The 23,618-nt window shown below is 42.3% G+C and overlaps 4 protein-coding genes and 1 non-coding gene across 9 annotated transcripts; 1 reads left to right on the top strand and 4 right to left on the bottom strand.

Annotated features, from left to right (window-relative positions):
- Window positions 1–837: 837 nt before the first annotated feature.
- Window positions 838–9,535, bottom strand: LOC142956835 (protein lifeguard 3-like). The gene is made up of 12 exons (XM_076098587.1): window positions 9,345–9,535; window positions 4,914–5,231; window positions 4,696–4,763; window positions 4,493–4,557; window positions 4,353–4,406; window positions 4,200–4,250; window positions 4,075–4,114; window positions 3,536–3,573; window positions 3,358–3,445; window positions 3,160–3,255; window positions 3,019–3,072; window positions 838–2,905 (listed from the first exon to the last, which is right to left on the bottom strand). The coding sequence occupies exons 2-12, from the start codon at window positions 5,224–5,226 to the stop codon at window positions 2,756–2,758; spliced, it is 1,017 nt and encodes a 338-aa protein (XP_075954702.1). The 5' UTR covers window positions 5,227–5,231; window positions 9,345–9,535; the 3' UTR covers window positions 838–2,755.
- A 275-nt stretch (window positions 9,536–9,810) lies between these two features.
- casp8 (caspase 8, apoptosis-related cysteine peptidase) lies at window positions 9,811–16,297 on the bottom strand. Of its 2 annotated transcripts, none has more exons than XM_076098581.1 (12): window positions 16,127–16,297; window positions 15,163–15,401; window positions 13,867–14,042; window positions 13,636–13,741; window positions 12,702–12,831; window positions 12,564–12,616; window positions 12,438–12,477; window positions 12,195–12,259; window positions 11,990–12,101; window positions 11,686–11,813; window positions 10,932–11,320; window positions 9,811–10,504 (listed from the first exon to the last, which is right to left on the bottom strand). In XM_076098581.1, exons 2-12 carry the CDS (start codon window positions 15,268–15,270, stop codon window positions 10,369–10,371), a joined length of 1,443 nt encoding a protein of 480 aa, XP_075954696.1. In that variant the 5' UTR covers window positions 15,271–15,401; window positions 16,127–16,297; the 3' UTR covers window positions 9,811–10,368. The 2 variants fall into 2 exon arrangements, with proteins under 2 accessions (XP_075954696.1, XP_075954695.1); XM_076098580.1 differs by having other exon boundaries at window positions 15,163–15,332.
- Window positions 16,298–16,655: 358 nt separating this feature from the next.
- On the bottom strand, window positions 16,656–19,492 carry catip (ciliogenesis associated TTC17 interacting protein). Its single transcript, XM_076097975.1, has 9 exons — window positions 19,225–19,492; window positions 18,772–18,957; window positions 18,609–18,664; window positions 18,370–18,456; window positions 17,923–18,090; window positions 17,708–17,832; window positions 17,428–17,504; window positions 17,237–17,304; window positions 16,656–17,076 (listed from the first exon to the last, which is right to left on the bottom strand). Exons 1-9 carry the CDS (start codon window positions 19,340–19,342, stop codon window positions 16,888–16,890), a joined length of 1,074 nt encoding a protein of 357 aa, XP_075954090.1. The 5' UTR covers window positions 19,343–19,492; the 3' UTR covers window positions 16,656–16,887.
- Window positions 19,493–20,003: 511 nt separating this feature from the next.
- LOC142956834 (caspase-7-like) lies at window positions 20,004–23,014 on the bottom strand. Of its 4 annotated transcripts, XM_076098583.1 has the most exons (7): window positions 22,637–23,000; window positions 22,440–22,462; window positions 21,919–22,265; window positions 21,744–21,775; window positions 21,367–21,481; window positions 20,497–21,034; window positions 20,004–20,337 (listed from the first exon to the last, which is right to left on the bottom strand). In XM_076098583.1, the coding sequence occupies exons 3-7, from the start codon at window positions 22,256–22,258 to the stop codon at window positions 20,166–20,168; spliced, it is 1,197 nt and encodes a 398-aa protein (XP_075954698.1). In that variant the 5' UTR covers window positions 22,259–22,265; window positions 22,440–22,462; window positions 22,637–23,000; the 3' UTR covers window positions 20,004–20,165. The 4 variants fall into 4 exon arrangements, with proteins under 4 accessions (XP_075954698.1, XP_075954701.1, XP_075954697.1 ...); XM_076098586.1 differs by lacking the exon at window positions 22,440–22,462 and having other exon boundaries at window positions 20,497–21,031; window positions 22,637–23,014; XM_076098582.1 differs by lacking the exon at window positions 22,440–22,462 and having other exon boundaries at window positions 22,637–22,994.
- Window positions 23,015–23,134: 120 nt separating this feature from the next.
- trnae-cuc (transfer RNA glutamic acid (anticodon CUC)) lies at window positions 23,135–23,206 on the top strand. Its single transcript has one exon. It is a non-coding gene; the product is annotated as a tRNA-Glu (tRNA).
- Window positions 23,207–23,618: the final 412 nt, after the last annotated feature.

Genomic DNA, 23,618 nt, shown 5'->3' with positions numbered 1-23,618 from the left:
TTTAAAAAAGTGATAGTCAGCATAGTAGGTAAAGAATGTTATAAAAGAGTCATAGTATAGTATATCAAAAAACCTCATTAAAATGCCACACTGACCTCACACAGCTGCTATAAAGGTCCAAAGCGAATTGTACTGTATGTCGAAAAAAGTCATAGTAAGTGATAATATAGTACAATGGAATATAAGTATAATACTGTATATTACATTTTAAAAAGGCATTAAAAGGCATAGTATGTCAAAAAATGCCTGAATCTTATGTTGAAAAAAAAGTCACAGTATAGTATATCAAAAAAAGTCATAGAAATGTCTGACTGTGGATCAAACACTTCCACCCAATTTGCTCCCTTTGTACTACAATATGTAGCATACACACATTCTCTACACACAGCATCAATAATGGATACTTAATGTGTTGCCCACAAAGTACAATCATTGATATAATAATAATGGCTTCCTCCTGGCCAAGAGAGAAGTGGACAGAACCGAAAGAAGATAAGCAGGTCGAATGAGGGAGAATGTGAAGGTCATGCAGAGGATCTGAATATTATGAGCTTGAGTTGCAAACATCCAAAACCTCTTTGGACTATTTATTGTTGAGGCAGATGCAATAAATATAAGGAACGTGTTTGAGACTGAGCCTTTAATCACAACAGTTTTCTTCTTGCTCACGAACAAAGATGGAGTATCCTGTTAAAGTTGAACATTACATGTGGAGAACGCTCACATATGTATTAAGCCTTAATGCTGAAGTTCTATAAATATAATACAAGAAATAAATGTATATTTTAGGAATCAAGAATCATTACTGGTGCAAATGCATATAAATCACGTGAAAACTCACAAATACAAATGTTTATTTGACATGAAAAGGCAAAAAAAAAAAAATCCTCATCATAGATATGTATATTTACAAACAGCCCACCATCCGTGCGGCGCATTCAAAACGTCTGCCTCAGTTGTTTTGAGTCAAGTGTCGTATGTAACACGAGTCTATACTTGTGATGAATATGAATATGAACAGAGGACCAGCTGGGTTGAACATTTCGGAGCTTTTGGACAATGCCTCACTAGCTGGAACTCACTGACTTTTCAGGAATGCTCCACTAATGCAACACCCTGGCATTGGTTGTGTTGTCCTGTATGAAAAAATACCCTCAGTATCTGACCCAGATTTAACTGCAACATGAAATATCGAAACAGACTCAATATGTAACAATGCTAGAAAAGCCTGATGTTTCAAAAACAACCCTGTAGTTCTGAAAGTGAAAAAACTCTAATCCAGAAACGGTCATTTTGAAGGCACTGTCGTGATGTAGAACATATACAGCTACAATATAGCAGCATGTATTAAACCACCAGCAAAGGCTCGTTAATATGAAGCTGTCACCAGGTGTACTGAGCTGTATCAATACTGACGATACTAAGTGTACATTTGAGTATCCGTACTGGTGTCGTGAGGATCAATACCAAATATTACATCATGTAACATCACGTTTTAAACACAAACACTGTTCTTAGTGCGGCCTTATTAGTGCATCGATGCTGCTGTGTGCACGCTCGCAGAGATTACCGCAACTGGTGTTTAACATTAACGCCTGTTTTGCCTTCTAACATGCATACAATTAAAAGGAATAGTTCAATATTCGGATTCACTTTCACGCTGACAGTGAGATGAGGCGATCACTACCACTCACATGTCTGTACGCTTAATATGAAGCTACAGCAAGCAGAAAGAGGGGGACACCATTAGTCTGGTTCTGTCCAAAGGTAACATAACCTGCCTGTACCTGCACCTGTAAAGCTCATTGATTAACACTTTATACACACTAAATGTGCAAAAACCTGAGCGGCGATGAACAGGCACTCGACACTTCTGGTGTACGGGGGCTGTGCACGCCAAACACTGCACGAATGAGTTAGACGGCGTTTCCTGTGTGGCTCTGGAAATGATGCATTGCACATTTGTAACCCCCTCCGGTGTCCACTACGTGGTGCTTGAGAATTCGCAATTATTATACATCACGCAACCCCAGCGTGCGTTTGCGCTGAGTCCGCTGGCCGCGCCCGAGCGCAACCACTGCAGGACTTTGCGATTTTTGCCAGTTCTGAAGTGAGTGACAATTTCCGTGAGTTTTTGTGCATCCCAAGCTCTCCAAGAATGCGACTGTGGAGCAGAAAAATAACAACAATAACAGGATCCTCTTCCAATGGCCGTTGGGCCCTAAAAATGACGTTTGTATACTTATACATGTGACATAGAGAGCTTTAGAAGAGCTGGTCGGCAGATTTTCTACCTTCAGACAAACCAAATTTGTGGTGAGCTGAGTTGGCACATTTTGAGTTTGATTTGAGTGCGTTTGCCTGTTTTCTCAACATTTCTACAGTCGCACCCCCAGTTCATGTATAATAGCATATACATCTACATGCAGAGAAAAACGTTGAACATTTGTCTTAACTTAAGTCCAGCAAGAGTGAATAAACATTGCAGCTAGCATGTTAGTGTCTATATGCATCGGCTGTATTTATATTGTAGTATTAATATTCTGTTCAAACCACTGAAAAGTGCAGTAACCTGTGACAACATTTAAAATTCAGCCCTTAAACATTTTCACTGGAGTGCGTTATGAATCTTCTCTGATTCGACTGAAAACAAAGCAAAAGGTTTAAAAAAAAAAAAAAAAAGCACGGAATGGTTTTTGCAGGCGCTGGTCTGCGCCCTGTTGACCCACATTGGTCGCGTAAACGTCGGGTCCAATTATTTGGTCGAAGCGCCGATAATTTGCAGCAGGAAGAGGAAGATCTGGACGATGTCGACGTAGAGGGAGAGCGCTGCGAACACGTACTCCTCTGGACTGATGGAGTGCTTCCTGTTCCCCAACAGCAGCTGTGTGTGGTACGCCAGGAACTACGAGACAAGCAAGACACATTAAGCTGGAGCGAGCGACAGAGAGAGATACCAGACGGGCAACGGTAAAAAAAATAAAACTACACAGCACAAAACCGCTCATCAACACTCACCATGGTGAAAGCAATGGCCCCTATAGCTGCGTAGAGCATGTGAAGCCACAACATCTGCAACAACAAACATTCATTACAACGATGGAAACTCAAAAACGGTGCGTTACGAGTGTGTGTTTGCTCACATCAGCCTTAACTCACATATTTGAATGACAGCACAATGGTTGAAATGATGCCAGTCACAAACACCACGATCCCAAGCACACAGAAGAGGCCCTGGTACTTGGTGAAGTCCACCTGGAAAGAGAAACCGCACACAGCCGAGTTAATATAGGCGTGACGGCACTCGTGCGCTGCGGCCGTTTGAGGCCGATAAGCACTCGCACGCACACCCCTCACCTTTGTCTGGAAGCAGAAGACGGTGACGCAGATGCAGACGACGGCAGTGATCCCCAGAGCGAGAAACACAGCTTTTGTGTCGTAGTAGCTAAAAGCAAAGAGCAGCACACAGTTCATTCTGAGGGACAGTGGCTGGATGTTTGCATACCACCAGGTGGACTGTTCAGGTTAGTTTTACCTGGAAATGGATCCAGTCATGTAGGACAAAGCCAGGGTCTGTAAAAATAAATAAATGTAAAAGTCATTTTCCACAAAAAAAAAAATACAAACATCACATAATTTGACGAAGAAAAATCCTGTAACTGACCTACATCATCAACAACACACCTCTGATTATAAGCTATAAAAAGGGCTGGACCAAGAATACACGGCCTCCTAATGATACATGATATATTACTGCAATATTAACATATTTTCTTGTGCCAAGAACAACAGGCTATGCTCCATGAAGTAATACTTTGTGCACAGAGCTGATAAAACACGGACACAGAAACAACATATCAAATGCATTATGCAAACGCAGCCGAGTGCGGTGACTCACTGCTTACATCTAGTATCAAAGTCAAACCTCCGGCGTGGAGATAATACGAGCGTAGGCTGAAGGAAAAGCTCATCGAGAGAGCTACAGGATACACATGATCCAAGTCCAGGACACTGACAGTAATTACGCGTCTCTATTTCCTGATTCGAAAGTTAAGTAGAAGTCATGTGACTTACAAAGATGGACAGCAGAAGGACGTTCCATGGGAACTTCCTCCTAAAAAGAGAGCGGGATTAGAATTTTGAACGCAGGCTTATGAATATTCCGTCTGCGGATACTCTTTATAAAACTGAGCACTCACCGGGGGCCCTTACAGCAGACCAGCACGAGGTGGGTGATGAAGTACACGGCACTAAAACAACAAAATGCAGGGTTGAATAAATGAATATTCACAAACTTTCCTTGAAAACAGCACTTTAAAAAGGCACTGACGTCACCGCGGAGTGAGACTTACTATGACGCCCAGTAGATAGCTTGGTTTCTCCGTACGAAAGATCTGACAGGTTGGCTGTAAGAAAACACAGGCAGAATGAACAGCGTAGACACACGCCGACACAAATACAAACAGGCACACAAAACACTCCGTGTACTCACACAAATGTGAATACGGCCACAATGGACGTGGTGACGAGGAGCTGAGCCGCCAAAATCAAGTACACCTGAAAACACACGCACACAAAAGACGGGGACGTCACACCCCGTCGTTTCTCTCTTTGCTCCGTCACTCAAATGTAACGGCACGACAGACACAAACTGGGGCCGATCCATTATGGTTTGGGTGACGGGTGTGTTCTTACCTTTCTTATGAAGGCGTGCCGAATGCTCAGACTGTCCCAGTTGCTGCCGCTCGCCGCAAACTCATCACCTGTGATATCAGCAGAACAGAAGTATGAGCACCGGGCACGAAGAGCTATAGGAAACGTGCCGTCTCTCACCAACGTTTTCTAATTGGTCCAACAAACTAGAGTATTTTTTTTATTTAACATTAGAAGACACAAACTGATATGCGTCTTACCAGAGCTCAGCATGTCTGATGGAATGGTAGGCGGCATGATAGGGGGCATGGGAGGGGGACTGGGGTAGCCGGCTCCTGGGGGCCCACCGTGGTGAGGCTGTCCTTGGTACGGGCCGGGAGGATAGCCGCCGGGCTGGCCTGGATACAGAGGGGCGTTTGGACCGGCGGGGTAGGGAGCGGAGGGCTGGCCTGGCGGGGGACCCCCAAACCCAGGGAAGCCGTACGCAGGGGGTGGTGGGTAATTGCCACCCTGAGGTGCATACAGCGGGCCCCGGGAGTCATCATACACTGGCGGGTAGTCTGACCTGGACATTTCACCTGTGAGGAGGAAATACAGTTCAGGGTGAGTGAATAGTAGGGAACAAACAACAAGGACAAACGCATTGCCATGCCCAATATTATCCGCCAATTTCAGCTCATCACAGATACTGCACATCAGTATCCCCAACGTGGGCCTTAAACTTTTCTCTTATCAATATTTTCATGTTAGCAATTGAGGAAACAAGAAGGACCACCTCACAGTTGTGTGCCATGCAGTAAAGTTGCGGTTTGAATTGTTGTCTGTCCAAAATATCATAACCAGATGACGTATAAAAAAAGGCAGAGTATACTATGACATAAAATAGGTCACCAAAAAAGTCAGAGATTAGTATTTCATAATATAGTCATCTTACAGCTACCATAGAACGTCATAACAAAGTCATAAGAAGTTATTGTATGTCTTAAAAAGTGAAAGTATGTCTTAAAAAAAAATGACACAAAACACTCGTAGTGGCCCAGTGAAGCTCTGGAGGATCTTCGGGCGTGTTTAGACTGTACAGACTGGGATGTCTTCAGGACTGCTACCAACAGTCTGGATGAGTACACAGAGGCTGTGACGTCATACATCAGCTTCTGTGAGGACAGCTGAGTTCCAACCAGCACCAGGGTGAGTTATAACAACGACAAACCCTGGTTTACAGTCGATCTCAGACAGCTAAGGCTGCACGAGGATCAGGCATTTAGGAGCGGCATCATTCGCTCTGCTGAGAGGGCGATTGGCTGCAATCTGCCGTCCCTACAACACTTGTTTGCTTCAAGGACCTGTAAGAAAGATTGTAGCCGACCCCTCTCACCATAGACACAAACAGTTCGAGCCCCTTCCATCTGGCAGGAGGCTGCGGTCCATCAGGACCAAGACCTCACGCAGTTTTTTCCCCATCGGCAGGTGGGTTCATTAACAAAGCCCGGGACCCCCCACTGAGTCCGACATCCCCAGGACAATTTCCTACCGGTACACTCCCCAGCACATCCCTTCATATTTAAATACACTTGACACTTTTACATTACACTTACATTATACTTGTTTAAAGTACTGTTATCTGTGCACTATATTTTATTGTACATTTTAATATGTTTCTCTTTTTTGCACTGTGTTGATTGTTTAATGTTATGCACCATCCACCATGTCAAAATCCTTGTATGTGCAACATACTCTGGCAAATAAACGGTTCTGATTCTGATTCATAGTATACCATGTCATAAAGAAGTGATGGTATATAGTATGCAATAAACTAGAGTTACTGCTTTTATGCCTCTATCAACCAGTCATTTTATCCCCTTAGACATCTGTGCGTAATTGTCGTGATTAGCATTTGAATACTTGAGTTATGGCTAAAAACGTGTTTTGTGAGGTCACAGGTGACGTTGATCTCTGACCACTAAATTTGATTCAGTTCATCCTGGAGTGTGAGTGGATGTTTCGGCCAAATTCAAAGGAAATTCCCATCAGGCGAACATTGATATATTTTATCTGCGTGAGAATGGGACGGCGGGATGGACAGCCCGTAAATGTATTGCCTCCGGCCATGGCTATCATCATTATCACCCGACTCTGAAGTTCCCCTCAGCTCTGTGGAGCATTTTAGCATCTTTCAGCTCATTGTTTTGGTTATGTGGCCACAGCAGGTTTTGATTATCTCATTGTGTAAATATGCAACTGTTTGCTAACACGTTAGCCGTGTCAACTTTGTTAGGTGATAACAATGTGTTTACAGCTTGTTGCGGTGTCCCCAAGTTACCAAAAAAAAGAGAAATTGATGCAGGTTTAAGTAATAACAAACTGCAGTTCAGAAATACCAAAGACATATTTGCGCTAATTTAGCGCTGCCCCTACATACAGTACTTCATCCACCATAGGGTTTCATCAGGTTAAAGGGAACACATGGTTCTGCTTACAAATGTGGTTCCCAAAAACCACGACAGGCTCAAGAACCACCACACGTGTCTCTGAGGGAGATTTCTAATAATAAACCACACACACACCCACACACACACACACCCACACACGTCCCTACATTGAGTATTAAAAAAATTGTGATACTTTGATTTAGCAACAAAATGAAACCACTTTTATAACGTGAATCATTTAGCTCTTAAAGTCGTCTCCAAAAATGGATTTATACATGTAGCAGATGGTCTCTGACTCGCTACACTATCACAGTAACTAAGCCACCATATTAAAAAGAGAGCTGTGTTTCTAAGGAGGTTCCCTTTTTTCGCTCACTTGGTTGTTCACTGGGGCTTTTTTCGGGGAATACGCACAGTAAAGGAATTCAACAGCTGGCTAACACCCAATGCTGCCATTACATCACAGCCAGAGCACCAAGCAACAGGGCAGAAAACACTGAACGGAAAAAGTGATCAGAGTATCGGCAGTCACAGAAGAAAGCACAGAGCCGATCCCTTGCTTGGTCAATGAGACTCTGTTCAGCAGAGGGGGGGGGGGGGGGGGGGGGGGGGTTGACGGTGTTTGAGTAGAAGGGCGGAACTCTCCTGGAAGAGTGTCAGCGTCTAGAAACCGAACCCGTTGCAGTGAGAAATGAGTTCAAGCTGACAGCTGAATGTCGAGTTCCCACATTTGATTATCATATTTCATAATCGCCATAACCACCAAGTCATCGTCATGTTTCTGAGTCACAGTTGCACCCTTTGACAGCACCGTCTCCATTTTGTTTACGTCCATGTAGCCGAACAGACCACATCAGTGACATCACTGGCAGCAAGGCCTTGTGCTACACGCGTCATGCCAAGCCTGTCATTTGGGACAACATGACGATCTTATCATACCTTACATGACAACAAGAGAAGGAACCGGTTTGACTAAGCTCTGTATTTATGCTTTTTGTTGAGACCGTCTAAAGTTTTGATTTAACTGAAGAGTCTTTGATTTCATATTGGTGAGGGTCTACTAGTGACTACTTTAATGCAATCAATCTTCCTCGGTCAGAATGGCAGCATAATCAATTATCAAAATAATCTTTTGTTTCCCAGACTATAATAGTAACAAACTATGACATCAACAGTTTGTGTCTATGAGGTGAGCAAGAGGAATACTCCCATCACTGCACAGGGACTTGTGACCGGTCATTTACACCTGAAGGTGGAATTAACTCGTTTACAGAAATCAGTGTCAGTACACTGAAAAAAAAAATGTTTGAGTCTTTACATGGAAATATTTAGTTTGTTTAAGTTAATCAGCATTTGTTCAGGAGACAATACATTTAGCATTTCTTTCTAGTTCCACTAAAGGCCCAACTTCATCAGTAAATAACAATTCAACAGGATCCAGACTAGCCAGTTAAAACAGGAACAGTGTTTGGATGGAGCACTTCAGGACTTAGTACTGTAGAAAAAAATATACACATTTTCTTCTTAAGCAACACTTTCAAAAATGTGACTCAAATCATTGTAAAATATTAATCTGGCTTAATCTACTTAAAACAATATAGATGATTTCCTTAAAGTGGTTTTTACAAGAGCTAGTCTTGCTTCATCTACCTTATAATATGTAGAAAGTTGCCTTAAGTGGCTCAAGCTATACGTGTATTAGTGTCATGGTTACAGTACATCTGCGGTGGCCCCACTGAGTACAAACGCTGGCTCACACCGACATTAGTTGTGATCTCTCACTTTGAAGGCAATGCTTTTTAACACATTTGTGAAAAAGCCAACGAGATGTTTGTAGTTTCCACATTGGTAAAAGGCAAACGGAAAATGTGAACCATCAGCTCCCTGTTTCATAGACGGAGAGCAGTCTGTGGTATCCATCAGTTTAACTGTGGATAAATTAAACGTTAACATTGGAAGTGTACTTGACTGACACGGCTGAGCGGTTTAAAAAAAACAAACTGTGTAACGTGTCCAGAGCACGCGGACCCTGCAGACCTGACCTCAGCTCACAAGAAGCCCTTTCAGGTGAGGCTAGCCTGCTGGACACACAGAGCTAACACACACACACACACACACACACACCGCTGTGAACCAGCTATCGGAAAACACGACGTTAACGTGACACCACCTGCAACACACGGAATTCAATGTACAATGTGTTTCGGGGTCGTTGAGCCGCTATGAAAACACGACAACATTAACATGAAATTGTCTACTTACCGAATAAAAGACGCCAGTGAAAGAAAACAGTCTGGTCGCAACGGTCCCCAGCGGTAAAGTGAGTAAACCGAAAGGGCTTCCGGTGTCGGCCACGCCCTCTGTTTACACCAAAGCACTGAAGAGATCCTGTCCACGGGCTCGTGTGGAGCTGCTCAGCGGCCTGTGTGTCTGTTATCAGGTCTGTCCTCCTGCTGTATGTGGAGCAGCAGTGAAGGACATTTCCTGGCTGGAACAGTGATGAGCAGGGTGGAGTCCAGAGGAATCTGTCACACAGGCGCGCGCGTGTGTATGTGTGTGTGCGCGCGCAACAAGGCTTGCGTATGCAACAAGGCCTGACGGGTTTCGCTGACTCATTTCTATATTTATTAACAGGCACTTCTCATGTTACTGAATAAAGGTGCGTTACAACTAAATACTAAGTACATGAACTTAAATACTTGACTGTAGTTCAGTTAAATCATACATCTTTCTTCATTTTTAAAGTGCAAATGTAGTTTTTATTCTCCTGCATTCATCTTCACCTTCACACATTACTACTTTTTTGCAATAAAGATGTTATAATGTGGATAATGGATGGTGCATGTAAAGAGAGGACAGTACTGTAGCTGTAACAGAGTATTTCTGCATTTTGCAACTTTCGTTTTTTTTTTTTTAAAGAACTGACTTCATAAAACACCAATACAAATAATGTGTATATAAAGGGCAGATTTATGCAAATTTTCTCTTAAAATGACACTTTTCTCAAATAACACATTGTTGCTGTCCTAAATCATATGGGAATAATCGTAAACAATTCAAAAAGGACATTTTCTCTGAGTGGCTTCGGCAACATTTTATATGCCACGATGCTTTTTGATTAAGAGACATACAATTCTCAAAATAAGTACGCAGACAGTCAAATTCAGCTGTGTTGTACAGTGAGATTAAAAAAAACAGACATGGCCACATCCATACACACGGCAAACCAGTCAAGTCTAAGCAAAATTTGGCACATTCTCAGCTTTGCACTTGGTTTGTGGTCAGCTCACACAAATTTGAGGACGAGCTTCTTGGTGAGGGTGTACTTGGGCTGTGGCATTTGTTTGTAGTTTAAATATTCTCCTTTGCCGACCTCCCTGTTCACACGTGTCAGCACAGTGAGTACATCATCCTTCTCTGAGCTGCACAGAAAACAGAGGAATCACGTCACAAATCATAAACCTTGCACAAATTGTGGGTATATTTTAATAAAACATCATGACATCAGCAGCATAGCAGATTATGTTATGGATCACGTCAGACAGTTAGGCCTACTGTAAACACTGTTGACTCTAGAAATCTACCACTCCCCCTGTATATGAGCCCTACTTTTTAACTCTGAATGAGGACTCTTTTTTAATACTTTGGGAATGCTGTACTTATAAACATGAAGATGTCACCCACAGCACAAGCACGCATAAGTGCTCATTCTTTGTAAAAGAGTTTGGCAAAGCTGGGGTCCAGCCTGGTTTTAAAGAATGACTTTGTTGGCCAAACATTTGCCTAAACTGCAGCTGGACAAAAGGCTCAACAAGCATCATCTTAAACTCCGGGTGGAGGGCCTCTCACCTTTCTGCTGACTTCCTCAGCTGCCTGCACAGCTCCTGGATGTAGATGGAGCCCGTGTTAATGTTTCGAAACGACTTGCACTCCGGCACGGTGGCCATGCCCAGCAGCATGTCGGCCTCCCAAGGGACAGTCTCGCCGCTCACAGGACCAGCGTCTTCCTCCAGGCTCTCCCTGACCGCCTCCTCCTGTCTTGGCCTCAAGGGACACGGCTGGGCTCCTCTCTGGTAGTCGCTTCCCTGACACGCTTGGATAAAGAACAGTTTGGGCTTCCCTGCCAAGGTGGGTGCTCCCCTGCTGGTGAAGGGCCGGGTCAATTCTTTTATGGACACCTTCTGCTCATCGGCCCCAAAGACACATTCCATTGCTCCATGGGAGAGCACGCACACAACCTGAGATCAGACATGTTTTGTGTTAAAATGTGCTACGTTTCAATAAAACTTGGATTTTAGATAAGAATTCTCAATGACACTTTAATAATAATGTTGGAGTTAAACATCAGATTGTTTTGTATTCAAGCAATCCCAGTCAGTCACAGAAACTTGTAGGTTAACTACACTTTGACAAGACTATTGTAAATACTGTTTCAAAGGTAATAGTTCAACATTTTTGAGAGTGGTATTGATCAATCATTCAAAAATGACAAAAAAAAAGTATTCCTCAAACGTCAACCTACTGTCAAACTATTCGTTTATAGAGCAAAAGATGAAGTGTTGTCAATGATATAACAGCCCTGAAGGTGTGTGAGACTGCTCACCAACGCATCTTCATCCAAAAAATTCCGTGAGCCCAGTTTCCGTAGTTCTTGTCGCATGGCTTCTGCAGTCAAGTTGTTGTGCACCAACACAGTAAAGCCAAGGAGGGTGAACACTGTGCTCAGAGCCTCTGTGTCACATAAAAGAGAGACAAATTGATTGTTTTTAAATCATCTCATCTTATATTATCATCAAATCATGTGTGATGAAGCAGGATCACAACCTGGAATGCTGCTCGGTAACTCATAGATACACAGTACATAAACAAACCAGATCACATGGTTGATCAATAACAGGGAGACATACCCACATCCTCCTGACTCCCTTTTCGGGATTTTAGCTCTGATCCCTGGAAGTCCTCATTATTGAAGACCACACACAATCCACGTGGTATATTTTTCAGAGCGTAGTAGTCCGCCTTAGGGGCACAAGCACAGCCACATAGACAAATCATAAACATTATTTTTCTAAAAAATGAATAAAAGTTATTTGTGTTTGAGTGAATGGTTACATGATCAGGAAGAGAGGAGGGCTCTGTATTTGGTTCTGCATCGGAGCAAACACTCATTCCTCTACCTGAAGAACAAAAACAGAGGTCTATGCATCATTAAAAACGATGGCACAAGGGGGAATATCTACAGCAGTGAGGGGGGGGTGGGGTGGAAGGCTAATCCGGAATGTAAATGATTCAATGTCTGTGTGCTCAAAATGAATGGGAAGTCATTGAGTCATACAGAGAAACAGAGGGACTTACAGCGGGCCTGACTTTCAGATATCGACACGTTGTTGACCCTCTGTAGGAACAAAACAGAGTTAGAGTTTTCTTTAAGCTGGCTCGTTATAGTATTAACTGTATACAAACACACATTTATACACACACCTGGTAATCCATGCTGACATGAGACACTCTGGCTTGAGGCGGCGGGGTTACCCCTAAAAAGAAAACAATCATTTCACGAGTTTCGTAGTTTTGTAACATTTAAATGTGTATGTGCTTGTGTGTAAGTGCACATCATACTTTCCATGTAGCGCTGTATCATCGATGCCAGTTGTTGATCCAGTTGCAGCAACACTGTATGCAACTCTTGAAGATTTGTATTCGACAGTAAACCACTCTTTTCCATTTCAGCAAACACATCCAGTGCCGTCTGTAAGCAACAGAGGAGACTGTGTGTAGGCTTTGCAGCTGCATCACAACTAGAAGTCACTTCAGGTGCAGCAATAGTGGTGTTGCTGTGTGTGCATCTGTATTTTATATGATATTATATCTAAATACATCAATACACGGTGAAATGTGCCAAAAGTTGGATGAGCATTGCCATGGAAGCCTGGTATTCATGTTACATTAATAACAACAAAATTAAAAAACCAAGGTCGTTAAGTCAATCAATAAATTCAATCTCAGAAGCAAGCGGCTATCATCTGATGATTATTTAGATTTTCATTGGTTTGTAAACTGGCTACTTGTGAAACAACCCGGTCGCACACGCACAAGTTGCTTTATCGGATTGTAAACAATGAGCAGCGCATGGAAAAGGAAGTCTCTGCCCAGATGTCCGCTGGCTACACCGGGACCCCAGAAATATATGCCCTTAACCGCCACCGATAGCCGACGGGTTCAAAATGGCCACCCGAGGGCGTCTGCATCGTCTGAGCGGCTTATACTGTACTTGTTATGGTACAGAAGTTATACTTGCTTTTGTAATGAAAACTATAACCAAGTTCCTATTTGTCAATTAATACAACATTCAGGTGGTGTTCTTAATGGATTTTGGTTAGCGTACCACTGTTGACAGAAAAAGAAAAAAAAACGATAACTTAGTGCGCCGATTGTGCGGAGGGAATTCAACTTTTTACTATTAACTATATATTGGATTTTTTACTCAGCAGAAAGTGAACTCTACATCATTTCCTATTTAACTGTGGGTGCGGAAAAGTGTGTGTTTTCTCACATTGCATGTCTCAGTTTGTCTTCTGCCCAGCTGGCTGCTCAAAAGAAACTTCATCTTGTCAAGATTTTCCTGAGTCATGTCCTCATACACCTTGTACAGCGTCACCCTGAAAGAAAGAGCAGAGGCGTGGAAATGAGAAAGAGAGAAACAACAGACAAGAGACTACAACTGGGAATAACGCTGTATTGTAATCCTGGTGTACAGTAGATTTATTTCTGCCTTCACACGTACCTGTATTCTGACAGCATGGGACTTGCGTCGGTTTCTTCCGGTGGACTGCTGTCTGTCTCCAGGAGGTTGAGGAGATCTGTTCGACGGATAGTTTGGAGGAGGTTATAAAGGAACAAGTTGTTCTCCAGCAGACCCTTTTCTTCCAGTCTCAAGAACAGCTTTTTCGCATCCCTGATCTGTATGAGAACAACCAGGAAACACACAAACGAACCTTTGAGAAGACAAACTTTAAAAAGGGAACAACATGCAACAGCTGAGAATATTAGCGATGGCAGAGAAATGTTGTCCATAAGGCGTCATTCACATCACAGGGCTTAGTGTTCAATTACGATTTTCCCCCACATCTGATCTTTCTGCCTAGGCTTTCATATTAATGTTTGAAGAGACCCACATCTATCCATCTTATTAGGCTTAACTGACGACAGGTTAACTTCACGCTGCCGTAGTGGTATCGCGTGCAGTTGTATTGGAATAGTTTTACGAGTACATGAGCACAGTATCAGACCTGATACCCGAAACTGTTTCCTACCGTCCGAGGAAAACCTCTTTTCACATATTGTCAAATTTAACGGAGCCAAGATTACCAACAAACATCTACTCCCTCTGAAAGATCATTTATGATTTATTACGACTCATAAACAGACACCCACTCATTCAGTGAACATGATGTGATGATGATGATGCTCATCTACCTTAACAACGCCGTGTACACATTCTTATAACTGCTGATTTATTAAATCGGAGTGAAACATGACGAATAATTTAGGCTTTTTTTTCTCAGGTAACAAACATCATCAGTGTGATAACCAATGACGCATTGCAATAAGTTCTGTGAAGAGTTTCTTCTTCTTCTTCTTCTGTAGTTTCAATGTACCACTTCGGCACTGTATGGTGAGTGACCTGCACAGTAAAGTATGACTTGGAATAACACACTGAATTCCGATACGACTTTTCTCACAGAGGTTGATTAGGCAGTGATGGACATATGAAAGTATCCCAGATCTGTTGGGGGAAAAAAAATATATCGGATTCCTGTGTCCTCCCTACTGAAGAAAATCAGACATGAGAGCAAAAAAAAAAAGAATCGGATTTGGGCCGCAATTGCTTGTAATGTGAATATTTTATTAATATTGTTTAAACAACAACATAAAACCATAAAACACTTATACACACTGACTTAAAGAAGTAAGAAACTCAACATAAACTGTCCATAGTTACTGATCAATGTGTCTTCTTTTCATCAGACATGGGGTTGAGACAAGAGCAAAGATAACGCAACACGGTGTAAGTACTCACTCCCTCCAGACGTTTCCTGTTGACAACGTCTTGACACAAGAAGCAGAGAGATGCCACCTCAGAGGACTCCAGCTCCTCATCTATGCGAGACAGCTTCAGCCGATCCATCACAGAGCCGCTCCCTCCAGCACAGGCCCGGAGCTCAGCTCACAACTCTACGGGTTATGTTGCTGTCAGAGGGGCAGAAACATCAGAGACAGGCACAGGCACAAAGGAAAAGTGGGCATCTGTTAGGGAAGCTAAAGCAAGAGAAGATAAACACAACATGAGCTGTGGCTGAATATATTACAAATACTGATTTACGTCATAGACAATAAACAGATCAGAAAGATCTCTGTAGACATATTGTACGAGTACTCGTTACTTTAATGGACTTTACTCTCAAAGTCTACGCAGTCTGGCTATGTATAAGACTAAAATGTATTTCAGATGGTTAACATATATATATATATATATATATATATATATATATATATATATATATATATATATATTTGTATTTGTGGTGTATTATTAATCTTGTTTTCCTTATTTTGTTGTTGATTTTTAACTTTTACTGTTCACTTCCTTGTTCTTGTTTTTATATTTGCCTTTGGAAAACCACTTTGTCATCTCGTACTGTTTGAATATGATGTACTATTATTACCATTAATGTATTACAGTAAAGCTACAGGACAGGTCATAGTAGTGTTTTTTAATGACTGAGTGGACTCACAGGATATAACGTCACAGAGAACAACACCAGTCCTGACGTTTGTTTTACGTCACAAAATGACAATTTTAAAAGTTTTAACTCAAGCCCGGATGACGCATCAACAACAACAATGTTAAATCAAATTATATTAACGTTAACATTCAATTACAGTCAACAGTGAGACCTTTGGGTTACTCCATAGACTCTCTTAGCTCGCTAACGTAAACTTCACTCCACACAGGTGAGAACATTTACGACGTTAAAACTTACCGCTGCCCGTTCACGTCCAAGAAGCGAAAAGGCGCGTCTTCTGTACTTCAGTCAAAAATGTACTTTATGGCAGCGAAACATTCACAAATAAAGTATTGGTAGTAACACTAACAGTTATTTTATCGTGTTGTTCGTGCGCTGCCCTTTGCTGGTTTCACTTTCAGAGAAACACGGCGCCACCTTTTATTATATAATGGTCGCTTCCGCTTACAACCTTCAAAAGAAAAGCTATGTTTATGGTCAATAAAGATGAAAAAGGTTGTTTCTTTCAACTTCGGATGAGCCTCCGTGAAGGGTTTCATTGCCAGTCTACAAAACTGACCTACAGGTCTAGTTTAATCTATTTGGCGAAGGCTGTAACACCCTTTTCATTTTGTAACTATTTTCTTTCTTTTGAATGTTACACTTTTATTCTGAAGACGGACAGCTATTTCCTGATTTGACGCGTCTCAAACCCTTGCCCAGACATGCCTTGACTTACTACTTTAACCAGACAAGATTGACAGGGTACCAAAACTGAAACTACAAACACTTTTGAAACAAACAACTTTATTCAGATCACAAAAGTTATTTTTAGCAAGATCACAGAGCTCAGGTGAACTATCTGGGTTTAAAGTTATTGCTCCTCCCCACCACGTTTCCTTGTATAGGCTACTACCAGTCATGTTTTACTCAGGAAAAAGAGACAAGATATAACTTAACCAAATGATAAATTATGCTATAAAAGGCTATTTTCAGCACGTGAACTCTGGGGTGTGCTTTCAGGGTGAGTGGGCTTTCAGGCTTGGTTCTGGAGGACGGCGGGACTCAAAAGGGAGGAAGTACTCTCTGGCAAACTGGAAGACGTCATTTGGTTTTCTCAACAGTAAAAACTGCAGGAAGTCAGATATGAGGGCACGGATCTCTGGATGATGTCTCAGGTACGAGGCATGGTCCGCCTTCAGCTCCTCCTGCCCCCAACGAAACATAAACACACATTCACATTATGTTCTGTTGGAAGGATTTATGGGGTGAGATGATGATGATGGGATACATATTGGATAAGGAGGCAACATATTCTTCAGACGGTCTGAATAAATCTCTTTATAATATGAGAACATCATTGGTTACCTTTCTGTCCAAAAACTTGGAGCGCATCTGCATGTCTTCTTCCCAAACCAGAGGGATCTTCTCAAAACCTAACACACAGACAATATGATTGACTACATTTCATTAAAACATGTGTGTGTGTGTGTGTGTGTGTGTGTGTGTGTGTGTGTGTGTGTGTGTGTGTGTGTGTGTGTGTGTGTGACAGTGGTTACCTTTTTCTAGCTGTGATTGCAGCTGCAGAAGCCTCATAGTGACCGGTGATCCCACTTGCACCCTGCTGGCCATGTGCCTGATCAGAGAACATTAACTGCTCAAAAAAAATATATTTTTTGTTGAAAAACAAACAAACAAGACAAACACAAGCACAGAAATGAAATGAAATGAAACAGGTATGGTGTATAAATGAGCTGCACACACAGTGATCCACATTGTTGGGCAGGGAGACCTTCCAACAAGTTTAGGAACCTGAGGATGTCTAGTCATTGAGTTTACCCATCAGCCAGGAAGTAGCACTGCCAGGTAGTGGGGCTGTCCTCCACGGAGTGAACGATCCTCTCCACCCCAAAAACCTCCACAGTCTCATCCCCAACCTGCAGCTGCTTCAGACCCAGCTCGCTCTGGCCACATAGAAACAGATGATCAGAGTTCACCGTTCAAACAAGACACCGAATGACCGAGAGGTCTTTCTCATTGACATGATTACTTACAAAGGTGGTGTGGATGATGTGTAATCCCTGGTCAAAGGAGATAAAGGTCATGTGTTCGGGCACCTTCTTCCTGAGAGCGAGCAGGCGCATAAGCAGCAAGTTGGACCCCTCGGTAACGAGGCCGTTTAGGACGGACATGGGGTAAGAAACGCTCTCCATTGTCGTCTCCTGTATACACGCACAAACAAAAGAATTAGCACTTACAGTAATTTCACAACAGCAAGTTTTGTCGACATCTCCAATGGTAAATGTTTGTATAAAAAAAGACATTTGAATCCAGATTTCACAAAACGGTATAGGTACTTTGCTTGCTCAGCAAGATGTCAGGTTTTTAACCACGTCATCATATTAGCATCTATGTCACATCAACATGTGTAGAGGGCCTGGGGCTGATAGACGCTGTTTTTACAGTTGATGCCCAGCCCACTCTACAGTTCCTTCTCTCACCTCTCCCACAGTGGTGACTTTATCGATCAGCATCTGCCCGTCATGCTGCACCATGTGACACCTCCTGTCCAAACTGTGACCCTCAAGCTGAAAAGGGGATTCAATGTGTTCAAAGGAAAACCAAACAAAATCAGACAGATGTGGCATAAGAACGAAAGGCAGTCAAGTGCCCCCGGTACAACGTTTTAACTTCCCTGCGTGTTAAAATGAGACAGCGTGGGAAGTTTGCGACGACTCACCTTGACATACTCGTGGTAATCTTCCTCCAGCACCTCCAGCTCCGTGGTTAGGTAGGCTTTAATGGACAAGGATGAAGGACACGAAGAAAAGGGCGTAACGTGACACATCTGTAAATAGACAACCTGCCTTTGCAGCCCCTTTCCTCCCCTTTCCTCCCCTCACCTGTTACTGTGGTTCCACAGGGGGAGTCATCGATGGCTCCCTGGCTCTGAGCATGCAGGAGCAAACAGGGCTGCTGGACTCTACGGGCAAACTCCACCGTCACACTGAACTTCCCCAGGTCTCGGCCGCCCTCTGACACAGTCACCAGAGAGTCTGGAAACACACACTTCAGCAGCTCTGCAGGCTCTGAGAGAGAGGGGGGGGGGGGGGGGGGGGGGCATTGATTTAAGTTTGAGCCAAAACGGACAGGTTCAAATTTTCTCAAGCTTTTTTTCTATTGTATTTTTCTGCACACTGCTCCAATGAAATGGCCTAATTGTCAATATACTGTGTGAGGCAACTCGAGATGTGCCAAAACCAGGTGGTGCTAACACTCAGGCGAAGCCTTTACGTCGTTTCTGTCTCCTACCGACGCTCCACGCCTGCAGAGTTAACGTTATACTGGCAACTCACCAACGCTGGACATCAACGTGAGCGCTTCGTCGGACGCTTTCAACTCCACTCCGAGGTCGAGTCCCTCGATCCCGGCCAAGGCTCCGGCAGTTGTCTCGTCTTCCAGCGGGGCTTCCATCGTTACCGCTGCCTTTGTTTAATTGCAGATACTTCCGGTAATAACAGCTTCACTACTGTTTTTATTTTGTTGTTGCGACAGGTTGTTAACGGATTGTTTTGGAGTTTTTATGGCACGCAGCTTTTCGATGTTGCATCTATCTGCAGCCTTCTTTCCAATACGGAAGTGAGGACGAACAAATGTGAGTTGTCGTGGCAACGACGCTGTAGTACCGTACAGACGGATGTATGTGCGCAACTGAACTTGACCCAAAAGCAAGTGCACTCAGAGAAATCCTATACATTGGTCATGTTAGTTGAATCCGCTTTAAACTACTCCATGTGTTTGAGCTATTGTTAAGATTAATAAAAGAAAACTTCAAAATAATGGCAATAAACAGCTTTTTACATTATCATATAGATACTAATGCTGTTCTGGTTTGACACTTTCAGATCCTGTGCTTAATGTGCATAGATAAGTCTAGGAGTCAGTAAAAATGCTTTTCTACATTCGTTTTTGATGTGTTAGATATGCACATGCCACCAGTACTCTGCATTCAGGGTTTATGTTTGTAAAACATTCTGGTGAAACTCCATGAAGCTTATGTTAACCCAACCTCATTAAAAGATGGACCCACCATATTGATTATCATACTTTGAGCAAAAACAACAACACAAATCTGTGAAAATATAAAAGTAAATGGTTTAATGTGATAAAAATACAAGATTTTGATTGATACAAAAGATTGAGTACATCTTAAGAAAGCCCTCCCCCAGAGTAAATTATAAGTCCTTAATTAAGACATCGAGCAGAGTAAGTTTGCATGAATTTTGGCGATGAAGCTTCAGTTGCAATGTGGAGACAACACGAGTCTCTTCGTCAGGGTGTACCTAACTTCAGGCATCTGCTTTACCAACTTATATTTCACGTTACCCTCTGACTCATCTTCCACGAGACCCTCTTTCTGGGCCACTTCATAGTTCACACCGACGAGGATGTTGAGAATGTCTTCACTCCTAAAACAATATACAAACATATTATTATCCCTATCAGGGCACATCATTATTAAGTCAAGTGTACAGTATACACTTGACTTAATCAATTACATCATCAGATCTACAACATATTGTGGATACTTCACTAACTATTTATTCATTTTTAAGTTTCACATTTACCTCTTACAGCCCTCCTTTAGCTGCTGACACAAAGATTGGACGAACCAGCTCCCATTTATGACATGTCTGTATGATTGAAAATCTTCAACAGAGGCAACGGCAACCAGAACATCAGCATCCTCAGGGATGGATGGCGAGGGAGAATCATCAGCTTCTAATGACACTCTACGCTGTGTCTGCCCTCCCTGACAGGCCTGGATCAGGAACACTTTGGGCTTGCCGGTGAGGGTCGGCTGAGCGGTCGGCTTGAATGTTCCAGTTATTGTTTTGATGGAAAGGGGCTGATCGTCAACACCGAAGACTACACCCTTCCCTCCGTGACTGAGAATACAGCAGACGAAGGCATCGCCATGTCGAGGAGCCTCTTGAAGAGGAGTGAATCCGCTGCCAGACCACTCCTCAACATTGAACTCCCGCAGCTGAGCGAGGTCGCTGTGAGAAGCAAAGCATTTCAGCGCTCGCTCCATCTGGTCCTTGGTTTGGTCTTTACACATCAGTGCTCTGAAGCCCAGCCAGCTGAACACCTCTGCCAAATCTTCTGCAGGAAAATTTCATAAAAAAGAAAAAAACTGTGAAGCTTCAACCACCAACGAACAGGACAATTGTGTAAATCTGTTCACTCTGTAATTAAATTAAATAAAATTTATTTTGTATCGCCCAAAATCACAAATCACAAATTTGCCTCAGAGGGCTTTACAATCTGTACACATGCGACACATTTTGTGTACATTTTGTAAAAAGAAAATAAGTTTAATGAAATCTTAAGTTAAGATTAAACATTTTGTACTACCTTTTCATTTACAGGTGCCTTCATCATTTCAAGTGTTTATTGCAAAAATAAATGTTATTTGTAGTAGAAATGTAACATACCAGCATCTTTGTTGGTTCCACTTCTCTTTTTCTTCTCCTTTCTATCCTTGAAATTCTCGTTGTTTATGATCACACAGAGGCCGGTGGGCTTACTGTTCAACTCATACAGCTTGTCCTGAAAACAGTGGAACCAGACACACAAACACAGGATGAACAAACTAACTGGGGTGGATCATGTTTGCCATTTCAATATTATATAATCGAAGACTTTTACTAAAGAGGTACCTTTGCTTTTCTATACTAGTTTTAAATTTATTACGGAGCTAATATTCTATATGTTAAAACAGGATCATAAGCATGTCATGTGTCTCTCTAACAAAGAATAACTAAAAACACTGACTCAAGCACAGCGTGCTATTTCAATGTTAATACCTCACCTCCTTTGGCCTCTTGCTCAGAGACAGACCATCTGAGGAAATCAGAGGGGAACAGAATTACACTTCCAAACTTAACAGCCTTAAGACGTCCACTTAGTGAACCTGAAACACACATTAGGCTGAATAGGAGTCATTTCAATACCAGAACTATTATACCATTATAAATCATACGTACCACTGACATCACCTGAACAAGCTTGGACAGGCTTGGTTAAAATGCTGGTGTCCTTCAACTGCATGCTCTTCAGTTTAGGGTAAGTAGCTACAATTTCCGCATCAGTTTGCAGGAGGTTCAGGAAGGCTTTGCAGCTGTCCTCACCTTTGTTCATGAGCTTGTCCACGAGCCCAACGACGTGGCCCTCTACATCTTCCTTGTTGATGCTTTTAAGGTTGTTGTACTCACGCTGAGTTATCAGCTCATTCTGATGAACTTTGTTGAGGATTAGCTTGTGGTCTCCACACAAAGCCTGCAGAATGTCTGTCTTATTACGTCTCACCGTGTCTTCGGCTGACATGTTGAATCTGACAAACAGAGACAAAAAGAAGAAACAGTAAAGTACACCAGGAAATACTGGGTTTTGGTTCATAGTCGATCTGTGACAGCTGAGATGTTTTTGTAACATATACGGCACATATACATTACAATTAATCATTGTGTACTTCACTCATGAGTGAGATTCATTTCTGACAACTTACCAAACGCAGCAGCAAGCGTTACTCTGTAATAAGTGAGTTTAATGAGTTGGCTTTATAATGTAGCCAAGTAGCTTGGAATTAACGACATATTTTGAAATCATGTAAGATTTGAACCTTACAAGTTGACTGCTGTACTCCGAAACTACAGCACAGCTCCAACAATACAGAGGTCATTACTTTAAGATTTGGTCACTTACAGTCAGGAAGTTGTTTCCTCCACTTTCGGTCGTACCCGGGAAATTCCGTGTCCTCGTGCCCGTAATAACTGTGCAAGCTGCTTTCGTTATCAAAACTCGGTAGTTATATATCCGTACAAAGCTTGTATCTGAATTTAAAACACGCTATTCAATTATGCGTTTCAAACGCTCGGGTTTTATGCACCATGTGCAAGCAATTCACCGAGGATGTAGGTTAGAATACGATGTAGCTACAGACAATGGAGGGTGGTGACTGTGGAGCTTGCTTACCGCTTCGTGGAAAAGGAGCACTTGAGCTCTCGTGACGTAACGACTCGCAGAAAGTTCTTGATTGGGGCTCATCTCTGCCCTTGTGGCTGATGAGGGAACACAGTTCCGCTAGTGGTGTTTGTCTACCATTGGCCAAAGGGTGCAACAACGAGACTTCCTTAGACCATAAATTAGCATACTGAGAAGCTTGTCTATATATCCGAAAGTTTACATCGCAAACAACAACTGTCCCTGGTGGTCTAGTGGTTAGGATTCGGCGCTCTCACCGCCGCGGCCCGGGTTCGATTCCCGGTCAGGGAACTGCGTTTTGTCTAGATGTGCTAGCCATAAGCCTAAACAAGAACTTAATCGATATTGATAATTATGCTAAAAATAATGGTTGGTCAACTTTTATGGAAAGCATCACAAAAAAGTTACTGATTTGGTAATGTTTTAAAAAGTATCCAATTTTAGTAGCCAAAGTAATAAATAGTTTTAAAAACTTCTAAACTTTACTCAAAAAGTCAATGATTCTTCAGCTTTAAAAAAGTTACTAGTTTTATTGAAAAACAGACTGATTTGGTTACTTTTTTTTTCAAGTTACCAATTTTATTAAAAAAGTTATTGACTGAGTCTTTGTACTTCGTTTTTGGTGTATATTTACCATCAAGACATGTAACCATAAGTATATGGTGTTTGAAATCTTTTGCGGTGTATGAATGAGACAATATAA

This window comes from Anarhichas minor, unplaced genomic scaffold (assembly GCF_050575085.1).
Source record: "Anarhichas minor isolate MPS153535 unplaced genomic scaffold, ASM5057508v1 ptg000024l, whole genome shotgun sequence".
NCBI lineage: Eukaryota > Metazoa > Chordata > Actinopteri > Perciformes > Anarhichadidae > Anarhichas > Anarhichas minor.
Note: the sequence above shows the minus strand (reverse complement) of the source record. Positions and strands in the feature narration are given on the sequence as shown.